General features: G+C 53.9%; 1 protein-coding gene across 4 annotated transcripts; it reads right to left on the bottom strand.

Annotated features, from left to right (window-relative positions):
- Positions 1–1019: 1019 nt before the first annotated feature.
- On the bottom strand, positions 1020–11863 carry GFI1 (growth factor independent 1 transcriptional repressor). Of its 4 annotated transcripts, none has more exons than XM_019957050.2 (7): positions 11643–11860; positions 9077–9287; positions 8573–8755; positions 6249–6730; positions 5989–6126; positions 4802–4967; positions 1020–2394 (listed from the first exon to the last, which is right to left on the bottom strand). In XM_019957050.2, exons 2-7 carry the CDS (start codon positions 9189–9191, stop codon positions 2216–2218), a joined length of 1263 nt encoding a protein of 420 aa, XP_019812609.2. In that variant the 5' UTR covers positions 9192–9287; positions 11643–11860; the 3' UTR covers positions 1020–2215. The 4 variants fall into 4 exon arrangements, with proteins under 4 accessions (XP_019812609.2, XP_070642207.1, XP_070642206.1 ...); XM_070786106.1 differs by lacking the exon at positions 11643–11860 and adding an exon at positions 10169–10307; XM_070786105.1 differs by lacking the exon at positions 11643–11860 and adding an exon at positions 9435–9546.
- Between the last annotated feature and the right edge of the window lie 373 nt (positions 11864–12236).

Below are 12236 nucleotides of genomic sequence, written 5' to 3'. Positions count from 1 at the left end.
GAAGATTCAGCACTGACCAAATATACAAAGCTCCACAGGACATTGTGTTCACTGCTGAATCCCCAACACCTAGAAGAGTGCCAGGCACATACCAATATGGGTGAAATGGATTTGAACAGAAATGGACAATCTGCTGACAGTCACCATGGGCTGTGCACTGCCTTGACCAAGTATTAGAAAGAGTACAGGTAGTTGGGATTTAGGCCAGAAGTTTATTCTGGGTTCATTCTTTTCAAGGACTGATCTATGCCAGAAATTCCCACAGGTGGGACAGAGCCAGAAATAACCTAGATCCCAATTTTACTGCCTCTCATCAGTCTTCAGATTTATAACTTGTTTTAGGTGAGGTAGCTAATCAATCTCAGATACTTCTTTCCCTCCAATCTCCAGAGAAGTAGTCAGGTTTGGACTGTGATGACAGAATCATATCTTCATTATTATGGTGAATGAAATCTGTATCTGGAAGGTCAAACGATTTGTCCAAGTCACCTGGTATGCTGGTGACAGGGTCATGACTGACTCAATCTCTAGACCAAAGGTTTCTAATGTCTTTATTCATCAGGGAGCCTTCTGGCCTGTTTAAAAAAAAAAAAAATCCTGAAACTCTCAGAATAAAGAGCCCATAAACATGTAGGGAAGAACCCCTGGAGAAGGCAATGGCAACCCACTCCAGTATTCTTGCCTGGAGAATCCCATGGATGGAGGAGCCTGGTGGGCTACAATCCATGGGGTTGCAAAGATGCAGACACAACTGAATGACTGAGCACATACATGTAGGATATCAGGGACTTGGCAAGGTAGAAGCTTACTGTTGTAACCCTAGCTTTCCTGTTAAGAAAGAAGGTGCTCAGGCACAGAATGAAAGAAAGAAAAAAAAAAAAAAAACACATGAAAACCAGAGCTATTGGATTTTGCTCTCTTTTGGATGTTGTCTTATCTGCTTTATATTTAACTCCAGTGTCCTTCAGTACCAACTCCCCATACAGACCAAATTCCTTGCCTAAATGAAAAGCAATATATAAGAGTCTTAATACTTTATTAACTTAAAACATCACTCTAATAAATACGTATTAACAAACATAATACACTCCAGAAGATCTAAAAACATTTACATCAAAGTAAAAATATCACTTTTTTCCCTCTGTGGTACACATGGAGGGTTCAAAAGAGTTGAAGACAGAGCCTTCATTCCCACATGCCTGCTAGCTTAGACATCTTAAAAATATCAGCTTAACAATAAAAAAACAATTTATACATGAATCTTTGAAGTATCTATTCAGCTATTTTTCGTTTATGTTTGATAAAATCCAAACGACCTGAAGGGAAGTTTCAAGATCCTGTTTTATCTTCTCAGAATTCCTTTGTGGGGAAGAACAGACCCAGCTACTTGGAGATGCAGGTCAGGGACAGAGACTGAGCCGCTACTCTCTGGCTCCCTAGTACCTAGCATAGTGCCTGATACCATGGTAACTGGTGGTCAGTAGACATTTGCTGAGTGAACAGATGACAGCCTTGCCCAAAGGCATTACTATGTGCTTCCACTCTTCTGAAGAAGCCTTCACAAGTCTCCTGGAGGGAGAACCTTGAATCTCTTCTCACCAAGCCCACTTTCCTTCTGCTTCTTTTTGGGCAGGCTCTACAGTGCATTTTTTGTCATTTTCAAAAGTATGAAATTCCCTTCCCAAATCAGTTTCTGAACCAATTTTCAAATGCAAGAAACAATTCCTCCAAGCTTTATAGGCAGCACCCAACAAAAAGGGGTCAACAAAGTCCCCAGAAGGAAAAAAATAACACTCATTCTTCATTCCAGATAAAAACATTAATATGTATCTATCTTGTGAGAGATGATTCCTCCTCTTCCACACAAGTATCTGGGGTTGGACAGGAAGAGAAGGGAAGAAACCCAAGGGGCTTTCTATCTGTGGAACAGGTCTGGGTATGGGAAGGACTATCAGGCCGAAGATTTTAGCCGATTTCTTCTCCACTTGGAGTCTTCAGGTGTAAAGAAGCCTATTTGGCGAGTCCTCTGCCCAGGGAGTCATTCGGTTCCCCCTCCACGCTGGACTTTGAAAAGGTAACTTATCTCCTCTGGCAGTTCCAGGGAGGAAAGGGAAAAGGTGTCACCCCAGAGAGATCTGCGGAAGTGGCTGGTGGCAAGTGGGGAGGCTGCCCTCCGTAGTGTTGTATGACTGCACACGCGAATGAGGTGCGGTGTTCACTTGAGCCCATGCTGCGTCTCCCGGTGCCGCCTGAGGTCCACCTTCCTCTGGAAGCCTTTTCCACACAGGTCGCAGCCGAAGGGCTTGAAGCCTGTGTGCTTGCGGCTGTGGGTGATGAGGTTGGAGCTCTGGCTGAACGCCTTGCCACACACCTGGCACTTGTGGGGCTTCTCGCCTACAGGGATGGAAGGGAGAGGGGGAAGCATGAGTCCATGATAAAGCTAGCGGGGACTCACAGTGACCCACAGGATCTTGGCAGCAGCTGGCTACACCACAGCCTAAGGCCTGTGAGCAGTCTGGAGGGTGGTGTGTGTGGCAATGCAAGGCCAGGGAAGCCATAGGTGCACCAGGTGGAAGGGAGGCTTTCTGCATGGGGGTTCCCAGCCGGAGGCCTCAAACCGTTTCCTGCTAAACGGAAGCAGAGCACAGGCCACGTGCCCTCCCCAGAACTGCAGCTGAATCCGCCCTGGGAGGACACCCCCGACTTCAGAAGTAGAAAGCTCCCCACAGCAGATGTTCAGCACAAGGGCTGTAGGGGGGTGGGGTGCTGTCTTTCAAACCATGTGACTCTGTTCTAATGGAGAGGAAGTTTTCAAATCTGAATTTCCAAGTCGGTGTTGGTCTGTGTGGACCAGTGAGGCTGCCTTCTTTCTTGCCCTTGGAGGACAACAGAATGCATCTGAAGGATGGGTATTTCACGAAGTCTTATTTTTAAAAAATCCACACCTGGGTCACAAAGTATTTAAGGCAGCTGATCCTTTTCTATCTTGATTTTACTTTTTTTTTTATGAGGGTAATCACAGGATTCTTTATATACCAACAGCTCTTTCACCATGGATTAATAAATAACAGAAAAGTGTTCCTTTTCCCCCCTAATCCATGTACAGTTTAACATTTGGAAAAGCAGTATGATGTTTTCAAATAGCCTCAGCATGGCATTATTGTCAGGTTTGGCCTTGGAAAAAATGCAAAATAGATGAAGTTTGTTTTTGAGGAACTCTCTGTTCCTCTTGCTATACCCCTTTCTATCTTTGTGCTTCAGATTTCCTTGATAAGGAACCACTCATCAAAACTTATCCTATCCCTTTAGGGTCAAACAAATCTGAGAAACAAATTCTAGCTATAATGAAAACGTTTGATAAAGGCTTAATGTTTCACTCAATCAAGATCCTAGTTGCATTTTGGTAAATGTCTTGAATACCTTTACTCAAAAGGAATGAGTTGCATGGAAATTTCAGGCAAGAGAACACAATTAAAGTAGGATATTTTTTCTGGGTTTTCTGACGGAGGCATCTACACTCACTTCAGTTCAGTTGAGTCGCTCAGTCGTGTCCGACTCTTTGCAACGCCAGACATATTTAAAAACATCAATGGTGATTGTCTGGAACACACTGCAAATTAAGTCAGTATTCATATTCTGAAATAAAATTCTGGCTCTCATGTAAATATCTTGTTGATTATTAAAGAGAGTGGTCCTGGCATTAACACTGCCGCCTACACAAAACCAAAAATTTAGAATCCAGGACTGGAAGCCAGAGCATTCCACAGCCTGATGATTTACTTCCAGTCTGAACTTTGGTAAATCATTCCATCTCTCTGAGTTTCATGATGGTAAGAGCAGCTCCTTCTACTTTATGGGACAGGAGTAAGAATCAAAGGAAGAGAGAGATTTGAAAGCATTTGGTACGTTATGAAGCATTATAATAAGTAAAGAATCATCATTATTATGACAAACTTGCTTATATTTTAAAAAGGGCAATAAGTGAATAGAGGAGTTCTATATTCACCAATCCTTTTGACTTTGAAAACAGAATACAATAAACAGTGGTAGAAAGCATAGACACTTGAGAGCAGACAGTCCTGAATTTAAGTCGGATCTACCACTTGCTACCAATATGACTCTGAGAAAGTACCTAACCCTTCTGTGCCTCACTTTATGTTTGTTCTTCTCTAAAATGGGGATAAGGAATAGTCTTCACCTCCCTGAGTTGTTGTGAGCATAAAATGAGATACCGCATTTTAAAAGTGCTTAGATGAAAAAGCCTAGTAATATTTACCATTTTTTCCCTTGCTCAATCAGAATAAGCGGTCAGACTCCTAAAAATGCAGCCAAGAGGTCGCACGTAAGACCCTTCCCCCTGAAAAGGCTGGGTGGTAGCCCTGGAGAAAATCTCGATCTCTAGGTAAATATTTAGAGCAATGCTCTGAAAGGACCCGGAGCTTCATATTTCACCTAGAGCAGAAAGAAGTTGGAGCAGCTGCTAACGTAGAGGAAAATATTCTTTGCAAGGATAGAAAACTTGCAGCTGACCTGCTGAATGGTTCTTCAGATATAACCCCAAATCAAAGACTCTGTGGAGAACCATGTATGTAAATGAATCAGAGAGAATCTGCCTCCTCAGTTTTCTCTGCGTGGATTAACTCCTTCTGGGAGGTCCCACCTACCACCAATTCTCTTCAAGAATATCACAGAGGAGGTGAATTACCTTGGCCTCAGGGAGAAACACTTGGACCTCCCCCACCCTCCCCCTATTTCCCATCCCTCACCAGGTGTTTCCTACCAGCCAAAGGCCTTCGCTCACCAGTGTGGATGAAGGTGTGTTTCTTCATGTCTGACTTCTGATGGAACCTCTTGCCGCAGTACTGACAGGGGTAGGGCCGGGTGTCTGAGTGGATGAGCAGATGTGTGGACAGCGTAGATGACCTCTTGAAGCTCTTGCCACAGATCTTACAGTCAAAGCTCCGTTCCTGCAGAAAGACGTGGCATTCCTATTGCAATCGTCTAGGCTGCCATTCTCCTCACCACCAACTGACCCTGAAATCCCCCAAACCAGGACTGTCCCCTCCTTCAGACTCTCCATCCACACAGGGTGCTCCATTATCCTCTCTCCTCCCAGTTTATTTCCAGCCTCCACCCTTCCCGCTCTTATCCTCTACCCCTTTAACATTTTTTCGACCCAAACACTTTTCAGCCACAACCTTCCACACCCCTTGGCAAAACTGTATCCCCACCCTGCTTTTTTGACACCCATTTACAAACACTTCTCCACCCTCCTCAACAGGAGGCTTAGACCTCAATCTCTTGAGATGCTCCTCCCCCATCCCATCCCCACCCAGTGTGGGTGTTGAAGGAGACAGAATACTTTTGAGCAAATGAGTTTGTAAATAAGCATTCTGCTGCCATCGTTACTTGTGTTCTTATTTGGTTATCTACCCTCTCAGCTAAAGCATAATCTCTGTGAGGGTATCCTGTCAGGAAGCTGGTGTGTTATTGGATTCTCAAGGACCTAGTACCTGAAGTTGAGCAACAAATATTTACAAATGAATAAATGAAAGAATAGCGGGACAAACACTGGAGGCTCTAAATGAGCTGAGATTCCTCCTTTTCAACCCGCAGAGGTCAAGGCAGGTTAAGTATCAGCCATTTGGTGAAAAGAAAGAGGCCAAGAAACAGAGCTAACAAATTTGACATATCACCCGCAGGAGTGCATACAAGCCTTCCTCAGACCCAAAGTAATGATCAAGATCACTTTCCTGAGTCTCACAAACAATGTGACACCGAACTCCAGGGCTGCCTCGAGGCCGGCAACGCCCGACCTCTCTCTCCACGCCTACGTCTGAGCCAGGGGACGTGGCAGAGGGGACTGGGGGCAGTCGGGGTAAGTCCAAGGCGAAAGCTGCCAGGCGGAGAGCATCCGGTGTCGCACAGGAGATCCCCGAACGCGAAAACCTGAGCAGGGCGGCGCGCGGCCGTTCGCCCCGCGCTTACCTGCGAGTGCACGGCTTTGTGCTGCTCCAGGCTCACCGCGTGCCCGAAGGTCTTGCCGCAAATCTCGCACGCAAAGGGTCTTGTGCCGCTGTGGGACCTGCGCACGTGCACCTCGAGCCCGTGCGGTGTGGAGAACACCTGAGGCGGGTGGGGCCGGGGAGAGGGCCGCTGAGAGGGGCCGAGGGGCGCGGACGCCGGCTGGGCGCGGGCCGTGGGGCGCGGGCGCGGGGCCGGTCAAGCCAGGCGCGCGGGAGCCTCACCTTGCTGCACTTGATGCACTTGTAGGAGCCGCCGCCCAGCAGCAGGCGGGTGCACAGCAGCTCCGACTCCACCTTGACGCCTGTGCCTTTGTCGCCGTGCAGCCCGTGGCCGCGCTCCGGGTACAGTCCGCCGGTGGCCGGCCGCTCGTACAGTCCTGCCGCCGCGGGCCCGAAGTCGCCGAAGAGCCCCAGGCCCGCGCCGCCGGCAGTTCCGCCTCCTGCGCTGCCTCCCCCGGGCGCCCCGGCCCCCGCGCCGCCCGCAGCTCGCTCCGGGCCGTACAGCGCCGCGGGATGGCCTGGCTCCGGGGCGCGCTCGCAGAAGAGGCCTAGGCCGGCGCCGCGCTCCAGGGCCGCGCACGGCCGGTAGCTCTGCACCAGGTGCCGCAGATCGGAACCCGCCAGGCCGCTCCACGAGTACGGCTTGAAGGGCAGGGGGAAGGGCTGAGTTTCGTCCAGCGACGGGCACACCGACTTCTCCGAGGCTGTGGAGGCACAAGAGGGCGTCCGGTCAGGTCAACCGGTCGGTGTGTCTATGGAACTGCCAGGCACCCATCCCTGGGGCGCCGGGGCGCCGGCCCTTGCGCTGGGTGCCAGGGACGCCTCCAGGCTCAAACCCTGGCCGGGTCCCTGGGGCCTCCGAGAACCACTGGAGGCGGCAAGGCAGCACACAGAAACTTAAAATGATATCGGGCGAGGACTTTCTGTGCCAGGACAGCCGAAGCGCACGACGTTAAGAGGGTCTTTTTAGACTGGACCGGCACATGTGGCGGCCGCGTAGAGAAGGGCGCGCCATGCTTTACAAACGTTTGGAGCAGAGCCGAGCTGTGCCGGACGAGAAAGCGGCCACTGTTTCGGACCTGGACGAGCCTGCGGGCAGAAGGCCCAGTGCCGGCGCTTTCCCGGCCCCTACGTGTTCCCACTCCGTCCTTTTTCTTTCCTGGGATCTATAATGAGGGAGGGAGACGAGGACCAATAAAATATGGCCCGACCTATCCGAGACATTTGTGTCTGGGGGAAAAAAAACAACGGGAAGGTGTAAGCACTCTCAACGTTATTAAATATCCAGTGTTGGCAGGTAGCGAAGAGGCAGCGGGAAGGGGGTTTGGGGCTTGATCTGTTTGCCAAAATACTCCCCGTTCCCATTCCTATCGTAGTTTGACAGGGGACAAAAAAGAAAACAAAACACGAATTTCTTAGAGAATAATTTAGAATTGAAGGTTTAGCCACCACCTGCAAGACGAACAACTTTCCGAATTAGCGGCCTTCTGCACCCCCACCCCTGCGAATTTTGTTAAAACCAGCTACCAATATACACTTTCCCCTCAGTACACACGGATTTACAGATCTGTTCACAAACACTGCAGTTCTGTGAACAGATCCAGCTCAGGCTAGTCACTTCAGTGAGAAGTGGCTTCTCACTTCGAGTTTCCGTCGGAGATTCCGGCGGCGCCCAGTCCTTGCGGGGCGGTGTCCAGCACAGCCAAGAAGGACTCTCCGGTGGCCTGTTCCCAGACGCCCTCGCTTAGCCAGATCCACACACTGAGTGTGGGATGGGGTTGGGGGTATCTTTTAAAACTGGTAAATGGAATCTGGAAATAACCGGTCCTTAGCAGAATCCCGGTCCTGCGCTCTCCATGCCCCTCCGCCGGAACCGGAGACTCGCCCCCACCCAACGCGCAAGTCACTCAGTTTGCGCGAAACTCGATTGCTGGCTGGAAATGAAACCAACAAGCACTGGTTCCCAAAGCCGGGCCAACCCGGCAGAACAAAAAATAAAATAGGCCCCCAATCTGCGCCTGCGAAGACCTAGCGAGGGACCGAGATTTTTGTCCGGCTTGGGGCCCCATCTCTGCCAGGCCCAAAGCCGCGGAAACGAGCTTAATTTTTCAAGACAACGACACATCTTTTTTCACTGACTGCCCAGGCCTCTGTTTGAGACTCGGGGAGGGGTCTGTATTCTGGAATCCTGGCTCTTTGTAAACAATCATCTCTCGTCAGAAAACGAAATGTCAACATTGCTACCTAAAGAAACGACTCATTTATTTTCTTTCGCCCACTAGCTCCGTGCCAATGAATGTTAGGGATGAACAGCCCAGGTCCCGTCGCCTGGGATCCAAGCAGCCGACCCCCGCGAGCAGGCTGACGCTGGCCTAGAGAAGCCAATGCCTCCACTCGGGAAGCAAGAACAAATCCCTCTTCTCGAAAAGATTCTCCGCAATCGATTTGGCACTTCTGTGCCCAAAGCCGCGCGGGTTCATTGCTCAGCGCGGGGTCCCTGTCCCCGCCTCCCTCCCCGGGCCCCAGAGCCCCCAACAGGTCCCTACCTGGAGACACAGAAGGCGACGGAGGCCTCCAAAAGTCTTCAAACTCCGAGCTCCGATCGCACACGCTGCCCTCACAGCTGCCAGGGGACGCGGAGGCTCTGTCGGGGGCTTCGGTCAGCTGAGACTCGGGGGACACACGGCCCCTGAGCTCCGCCTTCGCCCCGCCTGTGCTCGAGATGCCGTCTGCGGAGAAGAGGCCGGATAGGGGCTCAGGTTGGGTCTGGTTGGGCCCGATGGTTCTGAAGTGCGTCCCCCCAGATGGTGGCACCTGGGCTCTCTTAGCTCTCCCCAGACCTGGCCTGAACCCTCCTGGATCCAAGGGCGAGAGCAGGGAGGCCTTGGCAATCTAGGCGACGAGCCCGAAAGGAACCCAAACAGTGGGTAACAAGAAAAGGCAGCAAAGGGGGTTCAGAACTCTTCCCCCGGTTCCTAGGAGATGGCGTGGCGGGACGCAGAGTCTACGGCCCCGGGAGCAGTCCCTCCCGGCCCGCGCCCTCCCCGCACCTGCTCCGCCTGGCGCCAGTACATTCTCCAGGCGGAGGGAATAGTCAGGTCCCGGGGAGCGCGGCTGGTGGTAACTGTGAGCTTTTTTGCTCTTAACCAGGAACGAACGCGGCATGGTGGTCGGGCGCGCTCCCCGCTCCTCTCCAAGGGTCGCTGGAGCCGCCGTCAGCCCACCTTCACCCGAGTTCGTCAGCCCCAGCCAGGCGGAGACCTGCGAGAGGAGAACAGGGTGGAAACGCGCGGGTCAGCACGCTCCGGGGCCCCGGGACTGGGCAGCGGAGCAGAGAGAGCGTTCGGGCAGGGAGGAGGGAGGAAGGCCCCCGGGAGGAGGGGCTTGGCCCCGCTGCGCCACGCTCACCAGGTGGCACTCGGACAGGTGGCGCGAGCCCGCCGCTGCTGCCGCCGTAGCTCAACCCGTCTCCGGGCTCCGACTCAGGCCTCTTCCTTCTGCCCTGCCCACGCCCCTCGGCCCCTCCCCTTCCCTAGCAAAACTCATTGTGGTATCAAACTCTTGGAGAGCTGAAGTCCCCAGCGGGCCAGTTACCCCAACTCGACCACACACTGCCTATACGGATCTGCGAAAGGCGTAGACGCGCCAATCAATTTAGTGGGGCTGGGAGGGGAATGTGTAGACGGTAGCGAACTCGCTTGGGGCAAAGAGCCAAGCCTCCAAGAGCAGGCTCACAGACTGCAGTGAAAAGAGGTCTGGGGAGAAAGGGCTCCTGCTGGCTGAGAGGCGGGGTCGGGGGAACTGCAGCAGAAGGACTAGGGAGAAGCAAAGGCCGGAGAAAGAAGGCAGGAAGGTAGGGAAGCAGGTGGCAGAGGACCAAGCAAGGTCCCGGGGAAAACTCGCTTCCCGGTGATCTTGAACGCCCTGACTCGTGCCCCCACGCAGGGAAAAAGTTGCGACGCGGGTGCGCAGAGAAGAATCAGGTATCCGAGCAAGACATACTGGACCATGGACACCTAACAACGTCTCGGAAAAGCACTTGCCATTCTGCTCACCAGAAACCTGGCCTACGGAAAGTCCAGCCGGATTCGTGCGCGACGGCTGGGAAACGCACGATGTCCGGGAGTCCGAAGAAAACCCACCTTTTAGAGCACGCGGGGAGAGCGCAGGCTGCTCTGGCAGCAGCAGGAGAGCCGGGGTCCGGGCTCGCGGGCCTGGGAGGGAGTTAGTGCCCGCTACTCCGCTCTCATTAACCCCCACAATCAGTTCACCTAATCCCGGGGTCGAAACCTGAGCCCGGCGGGGAGGCGGGGCAGCGCCTACGGTTCTTGCCCCTGGCTCGCTACGGGGGCGGGGCTAGGAGGGCTAGGAGGTCCGGGGAAAACGAATGTGCCTTTCTCTCTCGGTGAAGGCGATGGGGGCCGGGTTCACGTGCGAGCTGTAGGCTCTTCGGGCATGGCAGCTCTCGGTTGTCTTGGTTAGTTCAGACACAAGGGCGCTGGGGATCCCCGGGCGGGACAAGGGTCATCCTTGGGCTTTGCCCGGTTTTTTCTGCCAGCCTAGGGGTCATGCGGCTCCCAGGGTCTAAAGTCAGCCGGTGGGCGCTTCGGAGTCAAGACGGATTCTCGCTCCACGCCCCCACCATGTCCCCTTCCCCGGAAGAAGGACAGGATAGGCTTGAGAGAAAAAGACCGCTGGGACGTGTAGCTGAGTCCCAAGGGATGTTTCCCGTGTCCTAAACGCCAGAAGGCCCCTAGGGGTGAGGGTGCCACCCGCCCGTGTCCGGGCCAGCCCCTACGATCGGGGATTTAGGAGGCTTCGGGGTGCTCGGCTGCCCTAGGGCGAACGACTGTCTGTTCAGTTTTCTCTGAGCCCCGGCATGAGCCGCTCCGTCGGCTGTCTACTTAAGACACCACAAAGCCAAAAATCAATTTCTTAAACGGCTATGAAACTCGGAGGAAAAGGAAAACGAGGGTGAAAATGTCCCGAGGGGCCCTGCTGCGGCTCGGTGCGGAGCGGGACGGGGGTGGGGCGGAGATCCAGGGATGAGCTGTCCCCACCGCCGCCGAGTCTGGACTGGCTGGAACAGCGCGGGATCAGGCAGGCACGCAAGCAACCTCCCGACTCGGGCCACAGCCGCACGCCTCTCTTTCAGCCTGGCAGGCTCCGTCCGTTCCCGGGAGGGTGGAGTGGGTAGAGCGGTAGTAGGACCAAGGGCTGATCGCGTGGGAAGGCGACCTCTCGCAGCAGCTGGCGGCCGAGGGGTGGGGCGGTCCCCTCGGCGCACGCGGGCCGGCCGAGACTCTTCGCAGCCAGGGCCTGGGATGGCGGGAGCTGGAGAGCTCAGCTGCCGCCGTCTCCCCACCAGATGTTTCCTTTCCTGTGGATCCCGCTCCCTCTCAGAACCAAACTGCCTGGCGTGGGTCCTCTGAGCCAGATCCCCAGCGCCTCCGTATGGGTCGCGCGGGGACCAAGAGGATACAGCTCTTTTGGCTCCCAAGCTGCGGCCGACCTCGTGTGGGAACCCGGTAGAGCCCTCCGGTCTTCCCCGCAGCTGCAGCGCCGTGCCAGTTCCCGCGTCCGCCCCCGCCAGGGAGAGAGGCGCAGCGGACCTACCTGAGGGGTCAGGGCGCGGGCACAGCGCTCCGAGAGTTTTCAAACTGAGTTGCTTTCGGGAGAGACCGCGCTGTCTCTTTCTCTCTTTTTTTAAATCTCCTTCCGAGCTCAGCCCCCAAAACCACAAGCTTCACTTCCTGAGCGTTAAGGAGTAGCTCGCTTAGCCTTGTCAGACCTGCCCCCCTCCCCTCCTCCAAGCCCCAGTCGGGCGGCAGGGCGCGCTCCTCCTTTGCGCAAGGGTGTATAGGAGGTGGACAAGGGGCCCGGCCTTCCTAGCGCCCTCCCCCGCGGCTCTCTCCGTGTTTTTTTTTTTTTTTTTTTCCTCTGTGGGAAGGCAGGAGATGGGGAGACCCAGAGGGCCCAAACACCCGGGCACTAGAAATGACTCGAAAGAAAAAGAACTATTCTTGGCTCCTGGGAGACTTCCGCAGCGAGAAGAAGTCACAGATTCAGGACACAGATTGACTGGAGCGCCGGGGCTGGTAGCGTCCAGCTCCGAGGAGGCTTCCCCGCCCATCTGGGCCGGGACACTCCCCCCCCCCCCCCCCCCCCCGCCCCCAACCACCACACACACACACCCAACCCCGCCGCCTG

Source organism: Bos indicus, chromosome 3, assembly GCF_029378745.1.
Source record: "Bos indicus isolate NIAB-ARS_2022 breed Sahiwal x Tharparkar chromosome 3, NIAB-ARS_B.indTharparkar_mat_pri_1.0, whole genome shotgun sequence".
Taxonomy (NCBI): Eukaryota; Metazoa; Chordata; class Mammalia; order Artiodactyla; family Bovidae; genus Bos; species Bos indicus.
The sequence above is the reverse complement of the archived record's forward strand: the minus strand, read 5'-3'. Positions and strand labels throughout refer to the sequence as shown.

Excerpts from the sequence above, each read along its gene's own strand:
- GFI1 (XM_019957050.2), bottom strand. The coding sequence starts at position 9,191 with ATGCCGCGTTCGTTCCTGGTTAAGAGCAAAAAAGCTCACAGTTACCAC. Across the intron at positions 8,756-9,076 it reads ACTGGCGCCAGGCGGAGCAG|ACGGCATCTCGAGCACAGGC; the intron begins GTGCGGGGAGGG and ends TCTTCTCCGCAG. Across the intron at positions 4,968-5,988 it reads ACAAAGCCGTGCACTCGCAG|GAACGGAGCTTTGACTGTAA; the intron begins GTAAGCGCGGGG and ends GTCTTTCTGCAG.